The 27,935-nt window shown below is 40.5% G+C and overlaps 1 protein-coding gene across 2 annotated transcripts in view; it reads left to right on the forward strand.

The window, feature by feature from the left end:
- The window catches only part of DDAH1 (dimethylarginine dimethylaminohydrolase 1), a 201,222-nt gene extending 174,815 nt beyond the window's left edge, over nt 1-26,407 (forward strand). For both annotated transcript variants that reach the window (XM_069094583.1, XM_069094585.1), the window contains exons 5-6: nt 17,646-17,789; nt 26,027-26,407. In XM_069094583.1, coding sequence (XP_068950684.1) covers nt 17,646-17,789; nt 26,027-26,143 — 261 coding nt within the window. In that variant the 3' untranslated portion in view covers nt 26,144-26,407. The remainder of the gene's footprint in view (nt 1-17,645; nt 17,790-26,026) is intronic.
- Nucleotides 26,408-27,935: the final 1,528 nt, after the last annotated feature.

A 27,935-nucleotide genomic window follows, 5' to 3' on the forward strand; every position in this document is an offset into this window, starting at 1 on the left:
TTTCTAGCTAGAAAACGATCGAAATTATTCAAGATTCCTTGAAAGATAGAATGACCTTGTTCAGTGACCTCTGAATATAAGCATCTATCTGGTAAGGCACAAGACAAGGGCATATTGCCAAAGTTTCAGACCCTGTTACAAGGGAAATCTAGCACAAAACCTAAGTTGAAGAGGGATTTCCTGTGGATAGTGAGGTCCTCCAAATGCTTCTGTTTGCAGATGCTATAATACTCAGTGCAACAAAGGTTCACAACCCTACAAAGCCTCCTGGGAGAAATTTGAAAATTTAAGAGTTTGTCCTAACCATTCACATAGTAAAAACCAAATGGATGAAGTCATAATTATAATTACAGTTGAATGGTCAATCTTAGTGAATCTGTTCATCAGTATGTGTTTGGGATAGGTAGTTGTTGTTCAGTCATGTCCAACTCTTTGTGACCCCATTTGGGGTTTTCCTGGCAAAGATGCTGGAGTAGTTTGCCATTTCCTTCTCCAACCCATTTTATAGATGAGGAAACTGAGGCAAACAAGGTTAAGTGACTTGCCCAGTAAGTGTCTGAGTCCAGATTCAATCTCATCAAGAAAAGTCTTCTGGCTCCAGGTTTGGTACTCTATCCACTGGACTACCTAATTGCCTCATCTGTCCTTTACTCTGCCTTAATGCCACTGTCCAGTCTTTCCCCTCCCAGATATATGTCCTTTGTTCATTTCTCTTTTTTTGAAGCTTTTGGGGTTAAGTGACTTGCCCAGGGTCATATAGCAGTAAGGGTCCAAGGTCAAACTTGAACTCAGGTCCTTCTGACTCCAGGGCTGATGCTCTATCTACCTAGCTTCCCCCCTTTTCTTCCCTTTGTTCCATTTCTACAGACTTTGTTTTCATCCATCATGCAGAAGGTAGGATTTGAGCTGGGTCTGGAAAGAAACTAAAGGATAGGGGTGAAGAAGTAACTCATTCCAGGCAGGAGGTGAAGAAGTAACTCATTCCAGGCATGGGATAGAGCCAGGGAAAAGGGACGGAGTGTTGGGAGATGGAGCGGAACAGCGAGGAACAGCGGGAAAGCCAGTGTTACTCCATCATCAAGTACATGATGAAGAGTGATGCATAATAAGACAAACAAAGTGGGGAAGAGCCAAGTTCTGAGGGGCTTTAAAAGAATAGATAGATATCTGGGCAACAGATTGAATGTATGAAGTGAATGCACATGAGGTTATTTGAGAATCGGTGAGTCACAGTATTACAAGGGACTCCAAAGGCCATCTAGTCTAGCTCACACCAAAGTAGGAATCCTGCCTATTACCAATAACACCCAGCAATGAGGAACTCACCACCTCCCAAGGAAATCTACTCCACCATTGGAAAGTCCCAAGACCTGCTAACAGGTTTCTTCTCTGCATCAAGCCAAAATCATTGTGCAACTTCCACCCACTCCTTCCAGTTCTGCCCTTTGGGGCCAAGTAGGGAAAAAAACGAAATTCATTTTTACATGTCAGCCTTGAAGTTAAACATTCTTGAAGTTAGCTATCATATCCCTAGCTGTAGGCTATGGTGCAGTCAGTAGAGAGCTAGGCCTAGAATCGGAAAGACCTGAATTCAAATCTATCCCCAGACACTAATTAACTGTAATTAACTAATTAATTATAATTTGGCAGTTCACCTTACCCCTGTTTGCCTCAGTTTCCTCAACTGTAAAGTGGGGTAATAACAGCACCTACCTCATAGTGTTGTGAGGGTCAAATGGTATAATATTTATAAGAAGTGCTTAGCCCCTGACACATTGTAAGCACTATATAAATGCATATTCCCTTCCTTTTCCCATATTCCACCTCCATCTTCACCTCAATTTCCTAGTAATGTCAAGGCCACCACCATCTTTCCAAGTCAGCCAGATTTGCAACCTCAATGTCATCTTCCCTCTGACTCACCCCATATATCTAATCAATTGCTAAACCTTATAATTTCTTACAGTTATTTCATACATTCCCTTCTTCTGCTCACATAGCCACCACCCGTGTCAAGGCCCTTATCACTTCTCTCCTGGACTATTCTATTAATCTCCTAATTGGTCTCAGTGTTTCAAGTCTCTCTCTACCTTAATCTACTTTCCACCCATCTGCCAAAGTGATTATCCTAAACTTCAGGTCCAACCGTGTCATCCCCAATTACTCAAAAAAAAAAAAAAAACAACCCCTGATGGCTTCCTGTTACCTCCAGAAGAGAAAGTCTTGTTTGGTATTTTTAAAGTTCTTATAAATTGGGTTTTTAAAACTTTTCACCATCGAGCCCTTTTCTTTCTTTCCAGTCTTCTTTCTTTTGTCTCCCCTCCACATTCTGTGTCATCCAGTCACACACGCCTCATTGATAGTGCTTTGACCTGTGTCTCATCTCCTTGCCTTTATATGGCTTGTCCCCCATGCCTGGAATGCCCTCCCTCCTTACCTCCACCTGTCATCCCAGATGTCAACTCCTGCAGAAAGCCTTCCTCTTTCCTCTTAGATTCTAAAGCCTTCCCCTCTAAGGTCCATCTAGTCTCCATGTATCTTGTATGTTTTCAATATAGAGAGATACACATATACAATAAATACATAATGTATGTATATATACATATATAAAACATGTATATGTGTATGTTTTTTCCCCAATTAAAAATGTAAGCTTCTTGAGGGCAGGGACTATTTCTTCTTTTCTTTATTTCCCTAGAACTTAGTACAGTGTCTGGCATATAATAATTGTTTGCTGATTGATTAGGAGAAAACATGCTTAGGCATAATTTTAAGTCTTTTTCAGTATTTGGGTCTCCCTCTTCTGGCTATGCTCCGGGAATTGGCCAGTGACCTTCTTAAACTATAGTCCCCAGAACTAAATAAAATGCTAAAGATGGTATCCAGCCAAGGCAGAGGACAGGAGGGCTTGTCCAAGAACCTAGAATCTAAGCCATCAAACATGGCTTAAGTGCTTACTATATGCCAGGTACTATTCTAAGTACTGGATAAACAGAAAATAAAGAATAAAAATTAATGAAGGGACCCAAGATGGCCACCTAATCCAGGTCATGCCTAGATCAAGAATCTCATCAATTAAATCTCCAACAAAGGGTCATCTGGCATCTGCTTCAAAGCTTCCAATGAATGGGAAGCCGCCACCACCCAAGGCAGCCCATTCCACCTTGGGACAATTCCAGTGACTGGGAAGTTCTTCCTTACATCCGTCCTAAATCTGGCTCTCTGATTCTTCCAGCCAAGGAACCAAGCAGAACAAACTCTATCCCTCTTCTTCACGAGAGCCTTTAAAATACTTGGAAGACTCTTGTTACCCTCCCTTACTCTTCTGTTCTTCAAGATAAACATCCCTAGTAGAGAGAAGATGGCATCTGAATATTGAAAGGCAATATGGGAGGGGTGGCCAGGTGGCTCAGCGAGTCAGAGCACAGGCTCCAGTGTCGGGATGATCTGGATCAAATCCGTTCTCAGACACTCAGCACCACACCCAGAAATAACTGGCCGTGTAACCTTGAGCAAGTTACTTAACCCCGATTGCTTTAAAAAAAAAAAAAAAAGAAAGGCAATATGGGGATGGTGGTTAGTCTGGCATCTTATAACAAATGGCATCTTCTATGGTGAAGAAAATCCCATCAACCAAAGGGAAAAAAACTGCTTTTTCTATGCCTTTTGTTCTATATCTGTAGTTAGGCATACCCAGATTGTGTGTATATATTTTTTAATGAAAATAGATGATTGATTCTGCAAGCTAGTGAGCTGTACTCTGCTGGCTTTGCCTCGAGCCAAATGCCATGTCCTTGTGTTATTTTCATAATTTTGGTTGCTCAGAATGAAAGATGTGATAGGGCATCTCGCTTTGCATATCTGAATAGCAATGCTATAAAAAGTTACTCTTAATATTAATTTTGTTTTGACATGTTTGGTACTGGCATAACTATGCATTTCATAGAGAGGCTAATTAACCATTGGCGGGCCAAAACCATCTGTCCCAAAATGTGCTTTGAGGATCTCTGAAACGTCTAGAAATACTTTCCACATTTTTGCTTCATTGTTTAACCAAGACCCCCAGTGTACCTAGATCATAGATTTGAAACAACACAGCATTTTTTTTTGGTAATTGTTCAAATATAAGGAAAGTATGACTAAGAACCAAGACAATGTACTGAGAAAACTGCTTTCCAGCCATTTAGAGAATTCCCAGAAATGTGAGGAACCACCGGAAATGCCTGGCTGCTAATACAGCTCTGGTCATGTAAATACTCTTAGGCAGGAAGCCAGAAGTTTCCCACAACATTTTATGACAGCAACAGCCTTTGTGAACCAGGCAGGTTTTCTGAAACCAGCAGCTGTTCATTTGACACAAACAATTCGCCCGTGATGGCTTCTGGAAGCAGTGTCCGATATGACTACATGCTTCTTCATTTTAAAAAGAAAAATGTGCATCATGGAATTGGTACAATGGGAAGAGCACTCATTCTGGGGACCTGGATTCAAATTCTGCCTCTGGTGTTTGCTAGCTTTGTGACCTTAATAAAATCACATAACCCCCCTGGGTAGCATTGTCATCATCTGGAAAATGAAGGGTTTGGACTAAATGACCTCACAGGTCCCTTCCAGCTTTAGATCAAGGAATAGCTCTAATGAAATATGGTAGAACACCCATTATATTTGAGTTTGGTTAAGGATGATCATTCATTCACTCAGCAAACACTTAATAAACACCTATTATATGCAAGATATGTGTTTGTGGTTCAGTTATTTTAAGTCATGTCTGACTCTTCATAACCCCATTTGAAGTTGGCTTGGTAAAGATCCTGAAGTGGTTTGTCATTTCCTTTTCCAGCTCATTTTTGAGGTGACGAAACTGAGGCAAACAGGGTTAAGTGACTTGCCCAGGGTCACACAGCTAGGAAGTGTCTAGACAAGATTTGAATGCACAAAGATCTGTCTTTCTGACTCCAGGCCCAGCACTCAGTGTACTATGGTACCGCCTAGCTGCCCCATGTCAGATATGTACCAGTAAACTGATGATATTTGGAAGGCCAGCAAAAGCAAGAAAATGGCCAAATGGCAGCTATTACATTTCTCAGTCTCCTCCTCCATATTTTTTACTTTTTCCTTCCATGTCCTTCAAGGAGTTAGTCCCAAAGGTTGTAGGCGGATGTGTAGTAATCTGTTCTCGGGGACAGGAATTTGTATCACTGGTTCATTTAGGTGTTTTTCCCCCTTCCGCCTTGGCTCATGATGCCATGGATACAGGAAGCACAGCCCTAAGGGTGGGAGAACTCTTTTCATAGTGTTATGGAGAAATACCACCTCCACCCTTTAGAAGGAAAAAAAAATGTTGGAACATGAAATTAATGCAGCCTGACAGCTGCATTCTCAGGATATTTGAATTGATGCTCATCTTCTAAGCAAAAGCAAAACCCAAGCCCCAAACACGACTGTCACAGGTCCAGAATTCCCTGAACCCTTTGGTGGTTCCTAGTGTCCTGTCTGGCTCTCCAGGTGAGCTCACCCGGCTTCAGTGGGGCAAAGATGATACAGAGACATCATCTCTTCTGAGGCTTTCTCTTTGAAACCCCATCAGGATGGGATAGTGGTACCCTGGGGATGCATTTATCTCCTAAAGCTCAGCTATCAAAAATGGCACACTGTATTATTCATAAGAATAGGTAATACAGAATTAGAAGGCTGTTGTCTGGGAGAAAATAGGAAATCTTTCCTTTACAATTCCTTCTTACACAGTGTTCTACACATTCCCAGTACCTGATACTTTTATACTCATTCAGAATCCAATCCAGCAAACATTCATTAAAGTCCCATTGTGTATAAATTTACAAGGATAAAATGAAAAATAATTCTTCAACTTCAGGGAGCATCCATTTGGCTGAAAATCCTACTTCCTTCTCTCTGAAGCCTGCCCTGTGGTCCCTCCCCACCCAACCTCCAGCTGAAAATATTCTCTCTTCTAAATTGTCCCGGTGCACTTGGTTAGACTGAATCTCTCCTACATTATTCTTTACATTCTTCCTTGTGTCATACTTATCTGTGTAAATGGAATATCTTCCCTAGCAGAATGTAAGCTCCTTGAGGCCAGGGACTAATAAAAAACCAGCAACGACAACTTTGTATACTACATTAGTTTTGCCCAACATAAGGTTTCCAATCCCCATTTCTTGAATTGTTTAATTTGTTGTTGAATTCATGCCAGAGGCCCTAAAAAGCCTTTTGGACTGAAAGAGAGTTAATCAGAGTCACCTTGAGTGTTTTCATTTTAATTTTTTTTCTATTTTTGGCTTCTACAGTTACCACTTCCTCTATCCTTTCAGCTAGGTTAACCCATCTGTCAGAGGCTTTTTATCTCTAGTTTTTCTCATGCACCATAGAGTTATTCTCTTGTTCCATTTGGGTCCTTCTCTCTCATCAAAAACATTAAAGGTAACTTGGCTCTTTTCTTTTTCACTTGACTTGAAATAAGATCTATGAGTCCCTGGTAAATTAATTTTGAAATTTCTCACAGAGTAGATTCAGGTGGCCTTTGCAAAAGTGACTATTTTAAGATTGCCTCCCGGTAGAATTAACAATGGATCATAGCATATTTTCCCCACAGCAAACCCAACCACAGGAAAGAGACTAGAGTTACTTTCTTTCCAATAATAGAAGAATTAAATTGTCCCCAGCCACTCAAGATAGAATCATAGGCCCTTCCAATACCCCTCATGGTATTGGGCATTGCCAAGGGGAAAACTATGAAATGATATGAAAAAAATGAGTTAAAAATGAGAAAGAAAGGGGGCATTTAAAAGGCACAGTGAATAGAGCACTGGCCCTGGAGTTAGGAGGACCTGAGTTCAAATCCAGCCTCAGACACTCAACACTTACTGGCTTGGGCAAGTCACTTAACCCCAATTGCCCTTCCTTCCCCCTCTAAAAAGACCCAAAAAAATGAGAAAGAAAGATGAGGGGGAAAAATGAAAAAGATGAGTTTAAAAACAATGAATAAAAACCACCAGAAAGAATACTCAGGACCTCAAATTAGTGTCTTTAGCTAAATCAAGAAATTATTAGATCAGCAAATAGAGAGGAACAGGAAGCTGATTGGTCAGGGTGAAGGGGACAAGGTGAAGGCTGAATCCAAAGGCCAAGTTAAAAACAGGAAAGGATGTAGGCACTCTAGCTGTTTACTCCAGTGACTTCACTACTCTTTTGCAGGTGAAGACAACTCTAGAGATTGAAAAGTTTGTTCTTTCTCTAATAAACAGAAAGTCGGAGCCGACAGAGATTCTTGGTAATGCTTCCTTTAAAATGCGTAACATTCCACACTTGTATTTCACAGTCTTCACTGGACATGCATGATTCAGATTGCAATGTGTGGAATGTATCTGGACCTCTTGAGGAGTTGGTAGTTCTAAGAGGGACCAAGTCTGTTGGACAGGTGCCTCTCTCTCAAAACTCCCTAACATAACTACATACCCAAGGAGAGTTTCATTTGTTGAAGTTAGATGGTGCAATGAGCAGGAAAAACACTGGAAGGATTCTTCTTCTGTCATTGAGTCAGACATTTCAGTCAGTTAATCAATAAATATTACTAAGGGCCTACTATGTGCCAGGCATTGTGCTAAGCTTGCTAAGATGTGCTTCGTCTCTCCATGATTCACTCAATCTGTAAAATGAGGGGGATCAAATTAGGTCATCTGTAACACCTTTCCAGCTCTAGATGCTATCACCCAGTACCAGCACTGGATTTGAAGTCATAGGACCTAAGTTCAAATCTCTATGTTGCCATTTCCTACCTGAATGACCTTGGGCAAGTCACTCATAAATATCTTGCAGTTTGATGTGCAGTCATCTTTTTTTAAATTATTCTACTGTGCTAAGGAACTGCTTGTGTTATTTCATAAATTAAAAATAAAATGATAAATACTAAATAACCATATATCAACCATAAATTTCTGGGCTTTCCTCATCCATGAAATGATTAGATAACCTGTGAGGTTCCTTCTAGATCTAAATAGAATCTGTTGACCCTATAATCCTATGCTGTTTTCATTGTTCAGTTATTTCAGTCATGTCTCACTCTCCATGACCCCATTTTGGGGTTTTCTTGGCAAAGATATGGAGTGATTTGCCATTTCCTTCTCCAGCTCATTTTACAGATGAGGAAACAGGCAAACAGGGTTAAATGATTTGCCCAGGGTCACACAGCTAATAAGTGTCTGAGGCCAGATTTGAACTAACAAAGAAGAGTCTTCCATTCCTGGCACTCTATCCACTGTGTCACCTAGTTGCCCACAATCCTATGTCCTGAGATCAAATTCTGGCTCTGTCATTCACTAGCTAGATAACTACAAATCATTTTACCTCTCTGAGTCTTAATTTCCTCTTTTGAAAATGGGAATAACATCTGTAGTACCTGCCTCACTAAATTGTTGGAAGGTTCAAATGACATAATGTGCATAAGGCACTGTGTAAACAATCCTTTAAAATTTCCCATAAGTGAAAAGTATTGCTCTTACCTTTAACATAACTCTAGATATGCCATGGTTTACTTTTGTTTTTAATTTAAATTTAAAATTCTGTATAAATGAAAACCGTTGTCTTTGATAACAGAGCTCCAGACATGCCAAAGTTTTACAAAGGAAAATTTAGGAAAGCATTTTTTGTCTTCATAGAGTTTTGGTTATCTATATTGGAGAAAAGATACTTCCTAACTACTTAATTTTATCCAGGGTCTGTTGAGGGCAAATGAACAGGAAGACTGGCATCTAGTGAAGATGGACAGCAAAGAAGGTTAATCTGAATTCCTTAGACCAAAGAAAAAAGGGGGGAGTCAGAGAAAAACCACTTTTCCCTGATTACTTAGAGAATTCCAAGAAAATTCATTTGGGGTTTTTTTCTGTGTGTGTAATCATTTAATGAGAGGTTTGGGGGTGAGGTAGAGAACTAGATGACCAGAACCTGGATAGTTTCTTGAATCAAAGCGATTGGATGAGATTGGAAGAGGGGGAACCTAGGTCTTTGGTGTTCAAGACCTCCTTTGATGTAGACTGACTGTGTGATCTTGGACAAATGGCTTCACCTCTCAGTGCCTCAGGCAGATGTCTAAAACCATAAATCTCAGGGCAGGGGTTAACCTCAACTGGCTGAAGAAGTTTCCTGTGCCAAAACTACATTTCTAATCTCCCCAGAAATAATTTAATGTGCTATAATTCATGGCATCTATGGATGAGTAACTATTCTGTGAGTTATAGTTTTAGAGAGTTGCCTGGGGCTCTTGTATAGCCAGTTAAAATAATTATATCTTCTTGGTGTGTGGACACACAATATAATGGCCTCTAGGGCCACATGGTTCCCCCTCTCCCAATCTCATCCAACGGCTTTGATTCAAGAAACTATCCAGGTTATGGTCATGTTTTAATTGACTGATTGATGGATTGATTCAGGCAATCAAGACAGAGTCAAACCTAACAAAGTTAATTACTTTTAAGTATGTGGGATAATCAATGGAACCCCATTCTTACATATGTATCCCAGATAGAACTTGGATGCAGGTCCTCCTGAATCCAAAGACAGTTTTCTCTTTTGCTAGTTGCAAATTGCCCATTATTCTTATTATTTCTCACCAGGTGATTAAGACTACCTACCAAGCATAAAGAGGAAAAAAACTATAATTCAAGGATTTTAGCCTAGTTTTACATTATATAATTTGGTCCCATCTCTCCATATGAACATAAACCACAAAGCAGTAGTAAAAATATATGGATTTTTTTTATCTATGGATTATGATCTATCAACCTGACTATGGTTTTTACAGTATGGTTTCTGAGAATTCTAGGAATTGTCACCCAACCAGCCAAATTACTGGAAAGAAATGCTTTTTTTTTTTTAAAGTAAGGTGGTTTTTTTTAAATTCAAGGTTTTAAAACAGGTTCTTAACCTGTTTTCATGTTGTGGATGTTTTTAGCAGTGTGGTGAAACCTGTGGATCCCTTCTCAGTATAATGTTTTTAAATGTATAACATAAAATACAGAAAATCACAAAGGAAACCAATCATGTTAAAATTTAACTATCAAAATTTTTTTTTAAAACACATTCACAGGCCTAAGGTTAACCACCCATTTAGAAGGTTTCTCCACTCGTCCTTCATTGATGCCACATAAGCTACAGTAGTGGTCTCATGTTTTTGAAAGCTCTGCCTGTAGAACCCAGACTTTGGGGGATAGGGAGTCCTACCTACTAATGGGATCTAAGAAACTCAATCAATCAGGAAGTGCCTACTATGTTCCAGGCAATGTACTAAGTACTAGACATATAAAAAGAGGCAAAGAATAGTTCCTGCCCTCAAGGAGCTTACAATCTAATGGATGAAAAGAATATGAGAGGAAAATATCTGAGATGAAGAGGAGTTTGGTAACAGGTCCCAGAGGAAAGGAGGGCAGAGTGATGTGGGGACTGGGCAAGGATAGAGCTGAACTTAGAAAGAGATGTGGGAAGAGGTAGCAAAGGGAAAATATTTTTAATCTAGGAGAAAGACAGGTGAGACCCAGGAAAAGAGAGTCCAAACAGGGATACAGTCATGGAGGAGAGGATATAACTGTCCCTTCCTATTCCTCCCCAAACTCTGTTAACAGTGACCCTGTCTCTCACTCTCTCTTGTGGGAAATCTCCACAAAGGGGCAGGGGCAGGGGCCAGTACAGTGGCAGCCAGAAAAGAAGCAGCCCATCTCTTCCCCTCCTTTCATGTTCTTACCATCCATTTCTAATACCCTGCCTCAGTGTTGTCACTGTCCCCTACCAACCTCTATGACAGTATTCAAACCTTCCTCATTGACTGGCTCATTCTCCAGTCTGATGCCCACCATCATCTCTGATGAGATCAGTATTCCCATTAATGGCTTATAATAATTTTGTCTCTGACTTCATCAACCACCTCAACTCGTGTGGCTTCTGTCTCTCCTCTACTTCAGTCGGCCATCAGGATAATTAGAACTTGGACTTCATCATCTGAAGCTGCTCTATCTGCAAGATCCTGAAACTCCCTTTTCTGATTACACCTTCTCCCATTGCTTGCTTCTCCTCTGTCTGTCATTCGTCCTCATTGTGACATCCAGTCTCTCAGTCCTTCTGTTCTCCTAGGACATTCATTCAACAGTGTGGTGCAGGGGGGAGCATGTTGGATTTTGACTAAGAGGATTTATATCTGGCTCTACCATTTGTGGGTTGGGAAAGTCATTGAATGTCTGTGGGCCTAAGTTTGTTTCCTCAGTTGTCAAATGAAGGGTAAAATGACCTTGAGGGCCTGAAGTCAGGTAGTCTCATCTTCCTGAGTTCAAATCTGGCCTCAGACATTTGTTAGCTGTGTGACACCTGGGCCTGTTTGCCTCAGTTTCCTTATCTGCAAAATAAGCTGGAGAAGGAAATAGCAAACCGCTCCAGTATGTTAGCCAGGAAAACCCCAAGTGGCACCACAAAGAGTAGAACATGACTGAACAACCACAAAATCTACTTCAAATCATTCTATTAGCAAGCATTTCTTTATTGCTTCTGATATGGCTTTATTTCCCTCCCTTCCATCTTGACCCTTGAGTCAACCATTTCCATTGAGTGCTGTGCTCAAATCCCTTTCCCTGTTGTTATTCCACTATTCTTACCCTCCTACTTGCTAATCCTTGGCTATCCCCAGCATCTGCTCCTGGAGGAAGCAGGAAGCTGCCGATTGGGCTGCAGATTCAAGCTAATATAAACTTGGCTCTCACCACTGCATGGCAATCCTTTTATTCATCACTGACTCCTTATCCTCTTCTCACAGTAGCTATTCCAAACCTATTCCTGTGACCTCAAGCCTCCCACACTACATCCCTGACTTGTCTCTCAACAAATGATCTTCGATATTTTCTTTTTATGAAGATTGGAGTCATCTGTCATAAGCTGGACTCTTGTATCTCTTCTTGTCATCACCCATATTCATCCTTGCCTTTAAAATCAGAGTCTTTGGTGGCCCCCTTCTGCCAAGGTTCATCCCCTACTTGTACCTTCAGTCTCATCCCACCTGTGTTTGTCCTCTGCTCCTTTGTTCATTTCTGCTTTCTGTCTTATCTTTATTCTCTTCCCCTTATCTTTGCCATAGTCAACCCTTGCCAACCATCTGGGCTCATGGTCCCATCCTTTTGTATCTCCTACAGGAGTTTGCCCTTCAGATATCTCTCCTTTCTTCAGTTTCTCTTTTTTTCCGCTTTCTCCCCCAATCCACTCACCCAATCTCTTCATCTGTATTGGTGTCTTCAGTATTGCCTAGAGCAATGCCCAAGTCTCCTCCATCCTTAAAATTAAAAAAATGAAATAAAAACAAAAACATCCAAACGTTTGTTTAACTTTGCCATAGCCTCAAGCTATCATCCTGTATCTCCCATTTCCTTTCACAAACAAACTTGGAAAAAAAGACACCTCATTGTCTATACTTCCAACTTGACTGCAACTGCTGTCTTCAAGGTTACCAGAAGTCTCTTTAATTGCTAAAATCAATGACCTTTTTTTAAAGTCTCATTCTTCTTGATTTTGCTATAACTTTAAACATTTGTTGATCTCCCCTTCTGGGTGTTGTTTTGTCCCTTGACTTTTAATCAGTTCTATTTAATTCAGTTAACATTTAAGCACTACTGTGTGCTGAGCACTGGGCTAAGCACTAAGGATACATTTTTAAAATTTGATTTGTTTATTTACTTTTAGTTTATGACATTCACTTCCACAATCCCTTGAGTTTCAAATTTTCTCCCCCTTGTCCCCCTACCATGATGGCATGCAATCAAATATAGGATCTATAAATACCTTCACATTAAACATTAATCAAGGGGTTCCTAGGTGACGCAGTGAATAGAGCACCAGTCCTGGAGTCAGGAGGACCTGAGTTCAAATGCAGCCTCAGACACTTAATACTTACTAGCCATGTGACGTTGGGCAAGTCACTTAACCCCAATTGCCCTGCCCTCCAAAAAGCAAAAAAAAAAACATTAGTCAAGTTGTAGAGAAGGATTATAACCAATGGAGTGAACAATGAAAAAGAAGAAATGAAACAAAACAAAAAGAGAGAGAGAGCAGGCATTTTGCTTCAATCTGTATTCAGACTCTATAGTTCTTTCTCTGGATGTGGATGGGATACAGTTTTTTTTTAAAAAGAGCCCCTGCCCTCAAGGAGGTTACAGTCTATTAGGGGAAGATAACACAGAGAAGGAAGCTAGGAAAGGGGAAGGACTTGGGTGGACACACACCAGAGGGTACCTGACTTGGGCATATTGTTCCACTGAGTTGAAACCAAGCAGAGCTGCAGATGGAAAGTGGAGACAAACTACCTAGCTTGAAATTTAGGGCCCCCCCCAATTTACTTTCAGCCTGTCTTTTCAGGTTTATGTCCCACCACTCTCACATAGTGTGAACAAACGTTATATTCCAGCCACATTGGACTGCTAGGCATTCCTGCCTCTGATACTTACTACTAGCTGTGCAATGTTGGGCAAATCGCCTTACTTCCCTGGATCTAAGTTTCTTTATCTGTGAAATGAGGGGGTTGAAATAAGTAACCTCTAAGAACTCATCCATTTCTATGATCCTATGCTTCCTACATTTTTTTACTTCATTTTCCAACTTCCATGCATTTTGCACAGACTTCTCCCCCACTCCAGTGCCTAAAATATATTCCCTTCTCCTCTTTCTCTGTTGAAATCCATCTTTTCTTTCAATGACTAGCTCGTGTCATGTCTCCCATGAAGTCTTTCCTGATCTCCACCACCACTTTTGTCCAGAGAATTATAGGGATTCAGAGTGTAGCTTTAAAGCAATAGATTGACATGTCCCATCCAGGAACAATGACACAGTTGATTTGATTATGGTTTATGGTTCCCAAATCATAGTTTTCTTCCCAGGTAAAAGTGATTCTTCTTCCTCAAATTTTCTTTTTTAAAATTTTTTATTTAAAGTTTTGAGTTCCAAATTCTCTCCTTCCCTCCCTCCCTCTTATCTCTCCTCCCTGAGATGGTAAGCAATCAGATATATGTTACACATGTGCAATTATGTAAAACATTTCCATGTTAGTAATTTTGTGTAAGAATACTTGAATAAAAGAAAAAAATGAAAGTGAAAAATAGTATCCTTCAGTCTGTATTCAAAAAGTATCCTTTCTTTTTCTGGTTCCTCAAATTTTCTAGAAGCACTTTGCCTTGCTCTCTCCTTTGCTTCTATCACATTCTACTTTGTATCATACTCTTTCCTACGTGTGGCATATCCCTTTTATGGCCCATTTTCATTAGATTGTAAACTCCTTAAGGGCAAAAACTTTCAGTTTTCCCCCTTGTACTAGCCCAGTGCCTTGCACACTTAATAAATTTGCTTGATACATATATTTCTAATTGATTAACTCAAGAACTCTATAGAGTAAGGATGCTTGAGAAAGGAGCAGAGGACAAGAAACCAGAAAGACCTCTGCTAGAAGAAAATAAGACTATTTTCATTGGAAGTTAGGAACTCAGGCTGTTCAAGACAGTCCATGGAGTCTGACCCCCTAGGGCACAGGCCTCAGTGTGGTCTGGGGACCCTTGGGTATGCCTGAGACCCTTTCAGGAGGTCCACAAGATCAAAACTATTTTCATAGTATTAATAAAATGTTTTAATTTCTAATATGTGACGATAACCCACATAGACATCAGTTCCTCAGTAGATCCTCAATGCTTTTTTAAGGGTATAAAGGAGTCCTGAGACAAAAAATTTGAGAAATGCTGACTTTGGAGAAGTTACCTTTAGGAGTGAAGCTAAAAGCCAAAGCATACTAAACAGAGAATAGTAAGTAAGCTCTTTCTGGCAGAATGAATGGCTTAGAAGTAGATTTTATCCTCTCTTAAGGGACGTGTTTTAAGTCAGGGTTTGGTTTACTTAGGTTGTAGTTAGAACAGGGTAGAAGAGAGTAAGGCCCTTCTTGTGCTTAAATGCTTTCTTTCTCTTAAATACCTCTCTTCATAATGTTTCTATGATTACCTTATCTCTTAAATTTAACTCTCTTATAGAGATTTAAATTGCATACAGTATTTGTTAACAATTGTTATTTTGTTTGGGAAATTATAGATGAAAATCTACCATTTCTCAGCTAGGGATCTAACATCTCTTGGGACAGAGACATTATCTGATAAAATATGTAGGAAAAATGCCTCCACATGAAAATTTTCTTTGAATTTTCCTATAAACAAAAATTTTTCACAAAGGTCAATCTAGGAAAAGTTCACACATAGCAAAAAAAAATTCTTCTACATACTTTTTCCTAAATTGTTCTGAAATTAGTGGAAAATAAAAGGTCAAGAGAAAACAAAAGAAGGTAAATACTGTACACTCACTGAGTTCTTGTCAACATTCGGTACAACTGATTAATTGTTTCCCATTTCCAATCCCTGATGTGGCTTCCACCATGAGTGGCACCGAGGTGAACCTGCAGACACAAGCTTTCAGCAGACAGCAGGCTCTTTGAGGACTGAGCACGTGTGTTCTCTTTGTATCCCCATCACCTAGCACAGTTCTCGGTCTATGTTACCTAGGTGCTTGATAAATGCTCATTGAATGATTATTGAAAGCCTTTAAGGAAAATTCAGTGATTCAGTCCTACTTCAGTGATGTCAAATACCACAAGGATTTTTTTCCAAGGGGGGGGGGGGCGGTCCTAGAGCCATGATTTTTTTTGGTGTAGGGAACTTTTATGAGGAAACTCCCTCTATTGATGCAAATGAGCAACGTTTCCCAAGTTTGTAGTTTTAAGAGAATTTCTGGGGCACTACGGTCACATAGTGGAAAGTCAGTTCACTAACTACTTTCAATAGACTTTCTTCTGTGAAAAGATAACTAATAACAGGATATATGTTTGAAAAAATTAACCAGCAACAAGAAGCAGTGATAAATGCTAATTAAATGGTACAGGCGTCCAGTACTAGAATCATTCAGAGGGTAGATCCAGCCCTCTATGGAGGACTAGAGGTTGGAGCCACTAAAAAAATGGCTAGAATTTAGATAGGCAGAGAGGCATGGAGAGGGTATTCCAGGCAAAGGAAATAGATTAGAGGTAGAGATATGAGGAAGGTAAGGGAGTGTCCTGGGGACACTGAGTCAGAACTATAACCAGCATGGGGCAAGGAGGCCTCTGCCTCAGGTGATGCTGAGTGTAGAGGGTGCAAAATTGGATCCAAAGGCATGGGGAGGGAAGAGAAGATGACTCCTGGTCTATACCAGGGAGGGGAAAGGCAGGAGGGCTGGGAGCTCAACATCCCCACCAGCTCTGACGAATGTGAATTACCCACTGCCATCAGCCCTGCTGGGTCTGGGGTAGGGAGTCAAACCTTCTGTCTGGTTCTCAGTGCTCTGATATTGAGAGATAGATGACCCAGTCTAAAAGAAGAAGCCTAAACTTTCCATCCAAGAACTTGGTTTTGCTTTGGTTTTCCCTTTTTTGGAGGGGGGGAAGGCAGGGCATTTGGGGTTAAGTGACTTGCCCAAGGTCACATGGCTAGTAAGTGTTAAGTGTCTGAGGCTGGATTTGAACTCAGGTCCTCCTGACTCCAGGGCTGGTGCTCTATTCACTGAGCCACCTAGCCACCCCTCATCTGGGAACTTGGATCCAAATCCTGATTCTGCCAATATTTCTGAATTCCTGATTCAGCTAGTAGGCTATGTAATGTGAATAAGCAATCCAACCCTACGGGGCCTCAGTTTCCTCATCCAAAAAATAAGAGAGTTGGACTCAATGACTTTGTAATGTCCCTTCTAGTTCTAAAACTATGACCCTAAAGAAAAGGAATAGCATTCCTGTGTTACCCGTCCAGTGAAATAAATGGTATTTTTAAAAATGTTTTTAAAATTATTATAGTGACCCCCATTTGGGGTTTTCTTGGCAGTGGTTTGCCATTGCCTTCTCCAGCTCATTTTTTTACAGCTGAGGAAATTGAGGCAAACAGGGTTAAGTGCCTTATCCAGGATCATACAGCTAGTAAGTGTCTGTGGCCATATTTGAACTCAGGTCTTCCTGACTCCAGGCCCAGTGTTCTATCCACTGTGCCCAAAGTCCTTACTTCATCAAACCTATTAACATTAAAAAGGGGAAAAATACTGATTGCTCTTTCTGTTGTCATACAATGTAATATAATCTGAACTTTGCTGCTTCTGTCTGTGGATGGAGAGATAGAAAAATATGAAGCAGGTCACAGGAATATAGATTGAGAGCTGTGAGGGAATATTGGAGACCCCATTCCAATCAGTTCATTTTACAGATGAGTAAACAGAGGCCCAGGAAGGTTAAGTGACTTGTCTGAGGTTACACAGGCAGGAAGCATCAGAGGCAGGATTGAACTCAGGGTCTCGGATTCTAGAGCTGGTATCCTTCCCACGACCACACCTCCTCCTTTGACAACCAACTCCTAAGATTGCAGAAGTCTGAGCAGAGTTTAAATATTTTTCTGGACTGTAGTATGTCTCAAGTGGTGGAAGAGTGGTCCAGAAGGGACCTTCCATGTAGATAAATGTTCCTGGGCCTCACTTAGAACTTCATTTAGGGCTGAGAAGTGGCCCTTTCTGGGAGCTTTCAGCAACTCTTCCAAAAGGGACCTCTTTATTTCTCTTTATAGATCATGCAACAGATGAGTGACCATCGCTATGACAAGCTGACCGTGCCTGATGATGTGGCAGCAAACTGTGTGTACTTAAACATCCCGAACAAAGGGCATGTCTTGTTGCACCGAGCCCCGGAAGAGTACCCAGAGAGTGCCAAGGTAAGTGCAAGTCTTCAGGCTATCCCAGAAGTCCCACCACCCCAGCTGGGAGATTTTCATTTCAAAGACTAGTCACTCAATGACAAGGGTTCTTTTTCATTAGACTTCCTAAGTAAGCCTAGCAAATACTTAATTTCAAAAAGCCATTATATTTTCTAATGCTTTTCATAAAAATATATACTTACACAAAACATATATATTGTATAGAGGCAGCATGCTTTGAGGACAGGAAGATCTGAATTCAAGTCCTGACTCAAACACACGTTAGCTATATGAGCTCGCCTCTCAGTATCCCAGGTAGCTCTATTATAAGTGGATTAAATTATTATAATATGATAGATTTCAAATAGCAAAAGAGCTATTGAGCTGTATCAATGATAGGAATTCCCTGCACTGATGAAATATATGTTGTATGTTTATGTATGTACACATCTATGTATGTATGTGGTGTGTGTGTGTTTATGTGTGTAGATACAGGGTATTTCAAAAGTCATAACAGGCACTTACTAAAGTCCAATTGACTAAGTCACTAGTTGTATTCAAGGCTTTGTTTGTAATAAGAAACGCTCTAGGTTTGGAACCAGACTAGATTCTAATCCTGCTTCTGTCACTTACTATCTGAGTGATAAATAACAGTCAAATTACAGCTGTAATAGCCAACATCCATCTAGGGATCAGTTTGCATACATTACCTCACTTGAACTTTACAGCAGCCCCATGACATGGATGCCACCTGTGTGAACGTTTTGCAGAGAAGGAAGCTGAAACCAGAATGTCCTCTGACTTCCCTCTAGGTCCCCATAGACTACACGGCTCTTCCTCATCAGATTTCATCTGTGTTTAACTTTCCTTCTTGCAAAATGAGGAAACTGAGCCATGTGATGTCTCAGGCATCTTCCACTTCTTAATCCTAGGATGACACACTATAAGAGGAATAAAGTCACTTCTAGCATTTTATGAATCTCCAAACCTGATTCTCAGTCTGCCTTCTGTCTCTGGTTATATAAATATGCCTGTAAAATGGAAGCATTCATTTCAAAATGGGTTTTTAATGAACTCTTCATTGTTTTTTGGCAAATCTTTCCCAAAATTTCCTGATCTCTCATCTTGGGGTCATTTCAGTTCATTCCAATAAATTCCACAAACATTTATTAACCCCTGAGGCACTCTGACAGGTGCTGGGAACACAAAGATGAAAATAGGACTTTCTGGGAATCCAAGAAGCTTACCATCTAATACTGGGAGTAGGACATAAACATAAATTAGGAAGTTGTAAGATTTAATGGAATGTGGGAAGAGAGAGAGAGCCAGAAAAGCTACCATAAGAACTTTCTAAGAATTACTGAATTTGAGAGTTGAAAGGGACCTCAGCAACCATCTAGTCCAATTCATATGGGAAAGGAATCACCATGGTGTGTTACCCAAGAAGTGTTCTTCCAGTCTCTGCAGGAAGACCTCCACAGGAGAGGAACCCACCACCTCTCAAGCCATGCCAGTCCTCTCTTAGACAGCTTTCATTGTGAGGAAGGTTTTTCTGACATCAAACCTAAATTAACCCCTTTGCAACTTTCACCCATTCCTCTAGGTTCTGCACTCTAGACCCAACATAATAAGTCCAGTGCTTCAGATGCTCAGACAGCTATCATGTTGCTTCCCCCCTCTCCCCAAGTTTTCCCTTCTCCAAGCTAACCATGTCCACTTTCTTCAACTAACTAGTTTTCATGGGATATGGACTCACAGTCCTTAACCATCTTGATTGACCTCCTCTGAACACTCTCTAGACTACCAATATCTTTTTTTAATTGCATTTAACTAGAGAGAGAAGGATCACTTGCCCTTGGGAGGCATGGAATAAGAAGGAAGTTAGAAGATCACATCTCAATAGGGTCTTGAAAAGAGAGATGGATTTCAAAAGACAGAGGCAAAGGGTAGAGATGAGAGGAGCTTGCATCAGGAACAAAGACTGGTATATAAGAAAGGACAAGACAGAAATAAGGGTCACACAAGTCCACTTTGGCTGGGATGCCATGGAGAAGAGTAAGACATGAGGCTGAGTGAGTGAGTTAGGGTAATGTTGTATTGGATCTTGAATTCCAGAATCACAGTTTATACATCAGGTGATGGAGAGCCATGGAAGGTCCTTGCGTTGATCGTGGCAGGCTAGGAGAGCCACTCAACAAAAATGAAGTTGATAGGCAAGGTAGGTGTGGGAAGGATGGACTTGGTTTTAAACTTGTTAAGTTGAAGTGATGGTGAGAAATCCATATCCAATAGGCAACTGGAAATATGGAACTGGAGCTCTTGGGAAAAGTTGGGATAGAGGTATAGAAATGAGAATCAGTTACTCATCAAAGCTATGCGAGTGGACCAAATAATAATGGGAAAGTTGGGAGAATAAAGGGAGTCTAGAACAGAGCCTTGGGAAACACCAATATTTAAGCATAACATATGTGTGAAATCATGTGTTGTAAGTTGTTAAGTGTGCAAGAGTAGTACAACTAGATATGATTTGAGGTCTGGCTCAGTCTGCAGAAAGGAGGAGAGGAGGAGGAAGGGCCTAGCAGGGTCCAGGACAGCTGAGGCTGAGCAATCTCTCCTGTAGTCCCCAAAAGGAATTTTGGGCTAGAATTATATCAGTTTGCCACCTCTCAAATGTCTCTGTTCTAGGCATGCAACAGGTCCAGAACAAAAGCCACTCCCCTGATCACTCTTAAGGGGAAGGATAACCCTTAACTCACACTTGCCAGCCCAGTGCATCCTCACCAAAAGCTAGTTACACAAAAGACCAATGCAAATAGTGAACAGTGAATAACCCTAAGCAAAAGAGCAAACAGAAATGGGAGCAGTTCTACACATGAGAATATTCCAAAAGAGACACAAGTGTAAATGAGCTCCTCATTTGGGAGCAAGATAAGATCCCTCTTATCCAAGGAGGTCCTCTCTCAGCAGTCTCTAGCATCATAGGCCCTAAAGTTTAGGAACATGAAGGGAGTCCATGCCCATGGTTTGGAGAACTGACATCTGCTATTCAAAGTCTTTCTCATTCTCCTCACCTGGGAGTTTCCTGCTGTGTCTCTTTGAAGAATGTCACTTAAACCAACACAGTAAATCCCTTACAAAGGTATCAACATCCCCTCTGTTAATCAGGAGTCACATCTTCCTCCACATACAAAGCAGCATGAAAAACCATCCTGGACTTGGTTGGAAGGTTATGCAAGGAATTCTAGAATATGATATTAGAGAAGGTAAGTAAAAAATGGTGTCAAGCAGAAGAGAGTATCTGAAGTATCAAATACAAGTCAGAGTGAATGAGGCCAAAACAGAAACCATTGGATTTTGAGAACAAGCTCATTTGTGACCTTGGAAAAAAAATTGCTTCAGAAAAGACAGATAACAAGCAGCTGAGGAGTGGGATGCTGAGGAATTGGACGCAGTGTAGTCTACTCTTTCCAAAAGTTTTGCAGTGAATGGGCATGAGAGAGCAAAGGAAATTGTTTGAGAGAGTATGAAGGTCAAGCAAATTTTTTTTTTGGCAGTAGGAGGAATACCAAATGTATTTGTAAGCTGCAGGGGGAAAGATTTAAGCTGTATGGAGATAGAAATGATAAATGTAGCTGGGTGGTGAAAATAATTTGGGGGGATGGTATGGGATGGAATGGAATGGGATAGAGGGTCCAGATAAAGACATTAACTTTAGTAAGAAGTCCACCTCCCACAGTCCATCAACACGCATCGTGCTAAGTGCTGAGGATACAAAGACAGTAGTGAAATACTCACGGCCCTCAAGATGGTTACAGTTCATCAAGAGATACAGCATGAACATAGATGAACATAGACAAAATAAAGGCAAGGTAAATCTGGTGGGACACTAACAGCTGGTGGGGGAGCACTGGAAAGGCCTCATGTATGACCCTGAGCAGAGTTTTGAAGGAAACAAAGGATTATGAGGAAGGAGTGCATTCCGGGCATGGGGAACAGGCAGTGCAAAAGTGAGGATATACAAGGCAGAGTATCTCATGTGAAGAACAGCCGCAAGGCCAGTTGGGCTCAGACTTCCAAGCAGTATCAGTGTCCTAAGAAGCCAGTGTGGTTCGTGTAACCAGGAGCTACATTTTCCAAGTGACAAAAAGCAGTGCTCCATCAGAAGAGTGAATGAGAAAAAACTGCTGGCCATCTATCATTTATGCACCATAACCAGCTGAAAGGTGCCTCTATGTCTAAGGGGTCTCTAGATCAGTATTCTGAGGAATTTTCCCAAGGGCAGTACTGGAATTCCCTTCCCAATCCAAGAATCTTCACTTGACTTCAAGGCATGGTTTTTTTTTCTACTTTTGTAATTTCTGGTTAATCCTGTTTAGCAGGAATTACTGCATATCTGACTTTCTAGTTCATAATCCGTTTAACTGTTAAACTGTTCACATGCCTGGAGGTTTTGTGCAAGAAGTATCCTTGTATGCTCCTAGAAAATCAAATAAAATATTTCCACTGAAGAGAACAGGGAGAATAATACAGTATAAAATTCTAAAGTAACCACTGAATTTTGTTTCTTGACATCTTAAGTTATAGGAATATATCAAAATATTTCCTAATAAGCTGTGTCCTCCTTAGGCTAATCCGCACTATGCAGAGTCAATTTATAAGAGCCTGCTATGTCTCAGGTACTGTGCCAGGCCCTGGCAATACAGAGTGAAAAGAGTGTTTGCCTTCAAGACACTTATACTCTACTGGAGTCCTGCAGTCCTTTCCACCCACATCCCAACCACCCCTCCCTTTTCTTAGCAGCTAAAACTAAAGGTTAGAGAATCGGCCAAGTAAATATTTGCAGTTGCTAAAGTGGGTGAGGCCTGAGTGATCCAGAAGGAACATAGCTGCTACCAGAAATTTATTCTCCTCTCTGGTGAAGGCTCCCAAACAGGTCACATTCTCACCAGCCCTAAAGTTTTTCTTAATCTTCACTAGCCTTTTAACTTGTTCTGACCAAGATCTTAGAGTGGCTTCTCCTACTGCTGTTAATCCAAGAAATTGGCTAGGTCTCTAGATTTGCAGTCCCTCCCTCTTCCTTATTATAGAATTACAACCATATGCAATATTCCTGTTTCAAAATTTCTTTTGCTTTTCTATTACCCCAAAATATTTTTTTTGCTTTTTTTTTTGGAGGGGGGAGGGTAGGGCAGTCGGGATTAAGTGACTTGCCCAAGGTCACACAGCTAGTGTTTGTGTGTGTGTGTCAAGTGTCTGAGGCCCAATCCAAACTCAGGTCCTCCTGACTCCAGGGTCGGTGCTCTACTCAGTGTACCACCTAGCTGCCCCACCAAAAAAAATTTTTTTTAAAAACAATGGCAGCAGCCACTCCAGAGAATAGTGTTTTGTTTCATTGAAGGTAGGGTGGGTGGATTTGTTTTTGTTTTTGCAAAATGCTATTACATTTTGTAAGATTGATTTTTTTTAATGCTTGGACTTTCACAGTATTTTTGCCAGTATAGTTATAAATTTCAGACTTGACACCTTGTACCTCTTACTGACAGATAATGCTCAGTTACCATTTTAAAACTAACTTGGGTGGAAAGCCATCCTCTAAATCAGGGGTTTTTAATCAATTGGCTTCCTTTGTCATCCTCTGTGTTTTATTTTTTGCATTTTAAAGCATTATTCTGAGAAAGGTTCCCAAGCTTCCCAAGACTTCCAGAAGGGTCCAGGACATTAAAAAAAAAAAAAAAGATTAGGGCAGCCAGGTGGCTCAGCGAGTAAGAGCACTGGCTCCAGTGTTGGGATGACCTGGGGATCAAATCCGGGCCCAGATACTTAGCACCACACCCAGAAATAACTGGCTGTGTAACCTTGAGCAAGTTACTTAACCCCAATTGCTTAAAAAAAAAAATAAGAACCCCTGATCTAAATGATGTTTTATTTTATAGCAATATAGGTAGAGAAATATCAAAGTAAAATTACTTCTCTGTATGCAGATTAAAATTCACTCCAAAATAGAGATCCACACATACACTTAGCTCATCTCTTATAGAATAGTGAGGAAAATATAGTCATTTCTACTGGAGCTACATTTCTGACACAGGCCAGCCCCCATACCTGGATCATTTAGTAACCAGCCTATTGGTAATGAACTTCTAGCCCCTCTTGGCTAAGCTGGTCCTTGAAAAATAAATTCTGGGGTCCATAGAGTCCAGAATGCTATGTGTGTTACAGTTTGCCAGAGCCTATAAGCACATCCTATAACAGAAGCCATGGTGACCCAAGATGAGATATCTAATCCAAATATGGCACTCTAATAAATTAATACAGGTCCCTCTTTAGTCATTCCCCTCACACCTCCAAGCCTTTTTCTAGGACACATATCTTGAGTCTGAGATCATGGCAGGGCATTCCAACGGAAATGTCTAGGAGGCAGATGGAGATATGAGACTGGATCTTAGGTAAGAGATCAAGGGTAGATATAGAGATCTGAGTCATTTTCAGAGAGGCAATAGTCAAACTAGAGAACCAATCAGTTCTCTGACAGAGAGTATAGAGAGAAAAGAACTGAGAGAACTAAGAACTGAATCTTGGGAAAACTTAGGGAAAGCATGGTGGGGGAAGGGGGATTAGATTTGAAGTGAATGACTAGAAGTAAGAGAGAAAGAAAACTTGGAGAAATATTTAATTCAACCAAGAACAAAAACTTTTGGGGCAATAGCTGGTTGAACTATAACCAAATAAACCCTAGGAAGTTCTAGGGAAATAAGACTAGTTCAAGAGATTCTTGATTCATATAACTCCCTTTCACACACTCTACTTTCTTATCAAAGTCTACTTTCTACCATTCTAGTCCAACTTTTCTATTTGCTCTTCTCTGAACAAGACAGTTCATTCATCTCCCATCTCTAACTTGGCATAAGTGGTCCCCCATGTCTGAAATCCATTCTTCTCATAGGAACTCTGACTTTCTTCAAAGCATAATTCAGGTCTTTCTGCAAGTTACTAGTACTCTCTCCCTCTTGAAAGCACTTTATATTAATTCCCAGGTAGACAAGCTGTATTTCACACCCACTCCCTTTATTGGCAGGAACCATTTTGTGTTTGTCTTCTCATACCCAGCACCCAACACGGTATTTTGCAGATAGTAGACAGTCGATAAATGTTGAATTGAATGATAGTAAAGTGGTTTGCTTACTTAAAATGGCTTCCTGAAAAGGTGAGAATGTTATGAATGGACTACTTTCTCATCTCTCCATTCACAATCCTGTCTTCCTTCAAGGTTCCACTTAGACATCACCTTTTCCATATAGACCCAGTATCTTTCAACTAAAAGTATTCTTTCACTCTTCAAATATTCCCCTAGCAAAGGGGTTCTTAACCTGAAGTCTGTGAACTTTTTTAAAAGTATGTTTTGATAACTTTCAATATGATTGGCTTCCTTAATTAGTCTAAGTATTTTATTTTATGCATATAAAAACATGATTCTGAGAAGAGATTCATAGGGTTCACCAGAGTGCCAGAAGGACCCAGGACTCCAAAAAGGCTAAGAATCTTGCTCTGTAACACTTTGTTTGACATCTTCTTTGACCCCATCATTCCCTGTTTTGTATTAAACTTAACCTTTCCCTTGTCATATCTCCCCCAGTAGAAGGCATGCAAGCACCTTCAAGGCAAGGATCATAGGATCGAGAGTTTGAGAAACATAAGGAACCCCAGAGGTCACCTCGTCCAATCCCTTCATCTTATAGATATCTGAGGAAACAAGCCCAGGGTCATATAAGGTAGTAAGTGGTAACCCAGGATTGACTCTAAAACTAACATCTTTTCATTGTACTATGATTGTCACTAAAAAACAAACAAATCTCTGCATGTATCTAGCACCATGCCTTATACCTAGTATGTACTCATCCAACACTGAATTGAATTATAACGCATTCTTGGCTTGAAAAAGAAGAATATAGGGATATGTACTGCATCACCTTGCTGCCTCAGAATGGTGAGTGGCAAACCACTTTATCAGTTCTGTGAATAAGGGGTGTGTGTGTGTGTGTGTGTGTGTGTGTCTGTCTGTCTGTCTGTCTTTCTGTGTCTCATCTGTACCTTGGGGTAAAATGAATGGAAAGATTAATCATATACACTGATTTAAATGTTTGAATGTTCTATTGCACTGATAATCTTGGATTCAGGATAGAATAAGGGTTGAAAGGAATTGTCCCCCCCCAAAAAATGTGATCTTCTTTCAATCTTTTCATTTATTCTCACAATAGGTGTTTGAAAAACTGAAGGACCACATGCTGATACCTGTCACCAACACAGAACTGGAAAAGGTGGATGGACTACTAACTTGTAGTTCAATTTTGATTAACAAAAAGGTAGATTTGTGAGTCCACAGAATCCCCTCCTTGTCACTGGCAATAATGTACACGCAAGGCCAATGACTCTGTACCCAGTCTTGTTTTGATTGACAATCTACTGTGCCACGATGCTACTAATATGTGTTTACAAAAGTTAATTCTCATTTCCGTTCCATTTTGTCATTTGCTTCTCTCCACACCCCAGGTGGAACTTAAGCTGTGGGTTTGATAGCTGAATAAGTCTAGGAAATATAAGTCTTAACAAACTATTAAAACTTGATTGGGGCAATGAAATCACTCATCTTAATGACTTAGAGAAAATTCTTTGAGATACCAGTATATTCAGAAGAAAGTCTTGGTCAGATAATCTCTCTTTTCTATATATTATCTACATATAGTAGGATTCTCTCACAAATTTCTTGATTTTGTCCTCTAATAACTTTTGCCTCTTTTTATCCCTAGCACTAGGTATAGTGCTTGACACATAGTAGGCACTTAAATGTTTATTGACTGTAATAGATCCAGAACTGGAAGGAACTTCAGAGGCCACCTGGTCCAATGCCCTCATTTTACGGATGAGGAACCTGAGGCCTTCTCTCTTTGTTCTCCGGTTTTGGTTTTCCATCTTTGTCTTCATGTCTTTACCTCTCCTCTCACAGTCACCTTGACATTGACTCATCTTGGGCCTCTGGGTAGTAAAGCTTTAGCCAGTACACCACCATGCAATTCCACTATGGCCTCAATACAGTCTGCCTCACTATTACAACTTCTGCCTTAAAGAATAGGCAAATGGGCTCCTGAGCAAAATCACAACCAAAATCTGGGTGGCAGCTTGGGAAAGCATTACTATGCAGGGGCGCACCAAGACAGGGCTGGCCCCAGAGATTCAAATTCCAGAAGAGTTAGAGGTCCATACCTAGGCAAGCTGTAACCTAGTCTTCTGATGATAACTCAGATTCCCTGCATGAAAATTCAAGTGACTGTGGCAAGTCTAAGCATTAACATGCTAAGTAGAAATGAGGGGAAGCAGCAAGAGATGTCTTGGAAATACCATACTAACTTTGCATTTTGCAAAGTCTTTTTGAGGATACTTAAATTTGCATGCTTTTTCCCCCTTGTGGGGCTTCCCAACACTCCGATGGATATGTGACCTCCCTGAGGTGGGTAGTCCCTTCCCCAGTTTATAAGTCTCAACCCATTCATTTCTGCCCATTCCTGTATGACTCTTGTCTATATACTCCCATAAACCTACCACAGGGGATCCATTTGCCATGCTAAGGGATTCCTTCTCATATGGGAATCCAGATCATTTGGGTGCATATTTTTTAAAACTCAAAAAAAAGGTTTTCTTTTCCTTATTTATTAGATTCCTGCCTCTGTCCTCCTTGTCTCTCCCAAGAATCTGTTAGAAAAATAAAAAGTATGCTATTTCCCTCCCTGCCAAAAAAAAAAAAACATCCAAAAATGAATGTGTATGCTAGGGGCGTAACTGAAAAAGAATGGAGCATCATGTCCCTGACAAAAGAAGTGATTGGGCAGTCCCTACATGGCTAACTTGAACTTGAGACCAGCTTCACATAATAGGCGATTTTGTTTTCCAAACTTCCATGAATATTTACAATGGAATCCAATGAAATCCCATTTCTCCTATAACTCTCAAATTGCACAACCTTCAGACTGACTCAGGCAGTACAAAGGAAAATACTACAGGGAAGTAAGAAGCCATTGTCTTTTTCCTTCAACTTGAAAGAGTCTGCCCCTACACAGACGGGGGAAATGGTATTTTCCACGGAACGGTGACTGGTTTCAACATGTTATCAGC

This window comes from Petaurus breviceps, unplaced genomic scaffold (assembly GCF_028583685.1).
Source record: "Petaurus breviceps papuanus isolate PSGF00001 unplaced genomic scaffold, PetGlider_PUasm1.0 220, whole genome shotgun sequence".
NCBI classification, from domain to species: domain Eukaryota; kingdom Metazoa; phylum Chordata; class Mammalia; order Diprotodontia; family Petauridae; genus Petaurus; species Petaurus breviceps.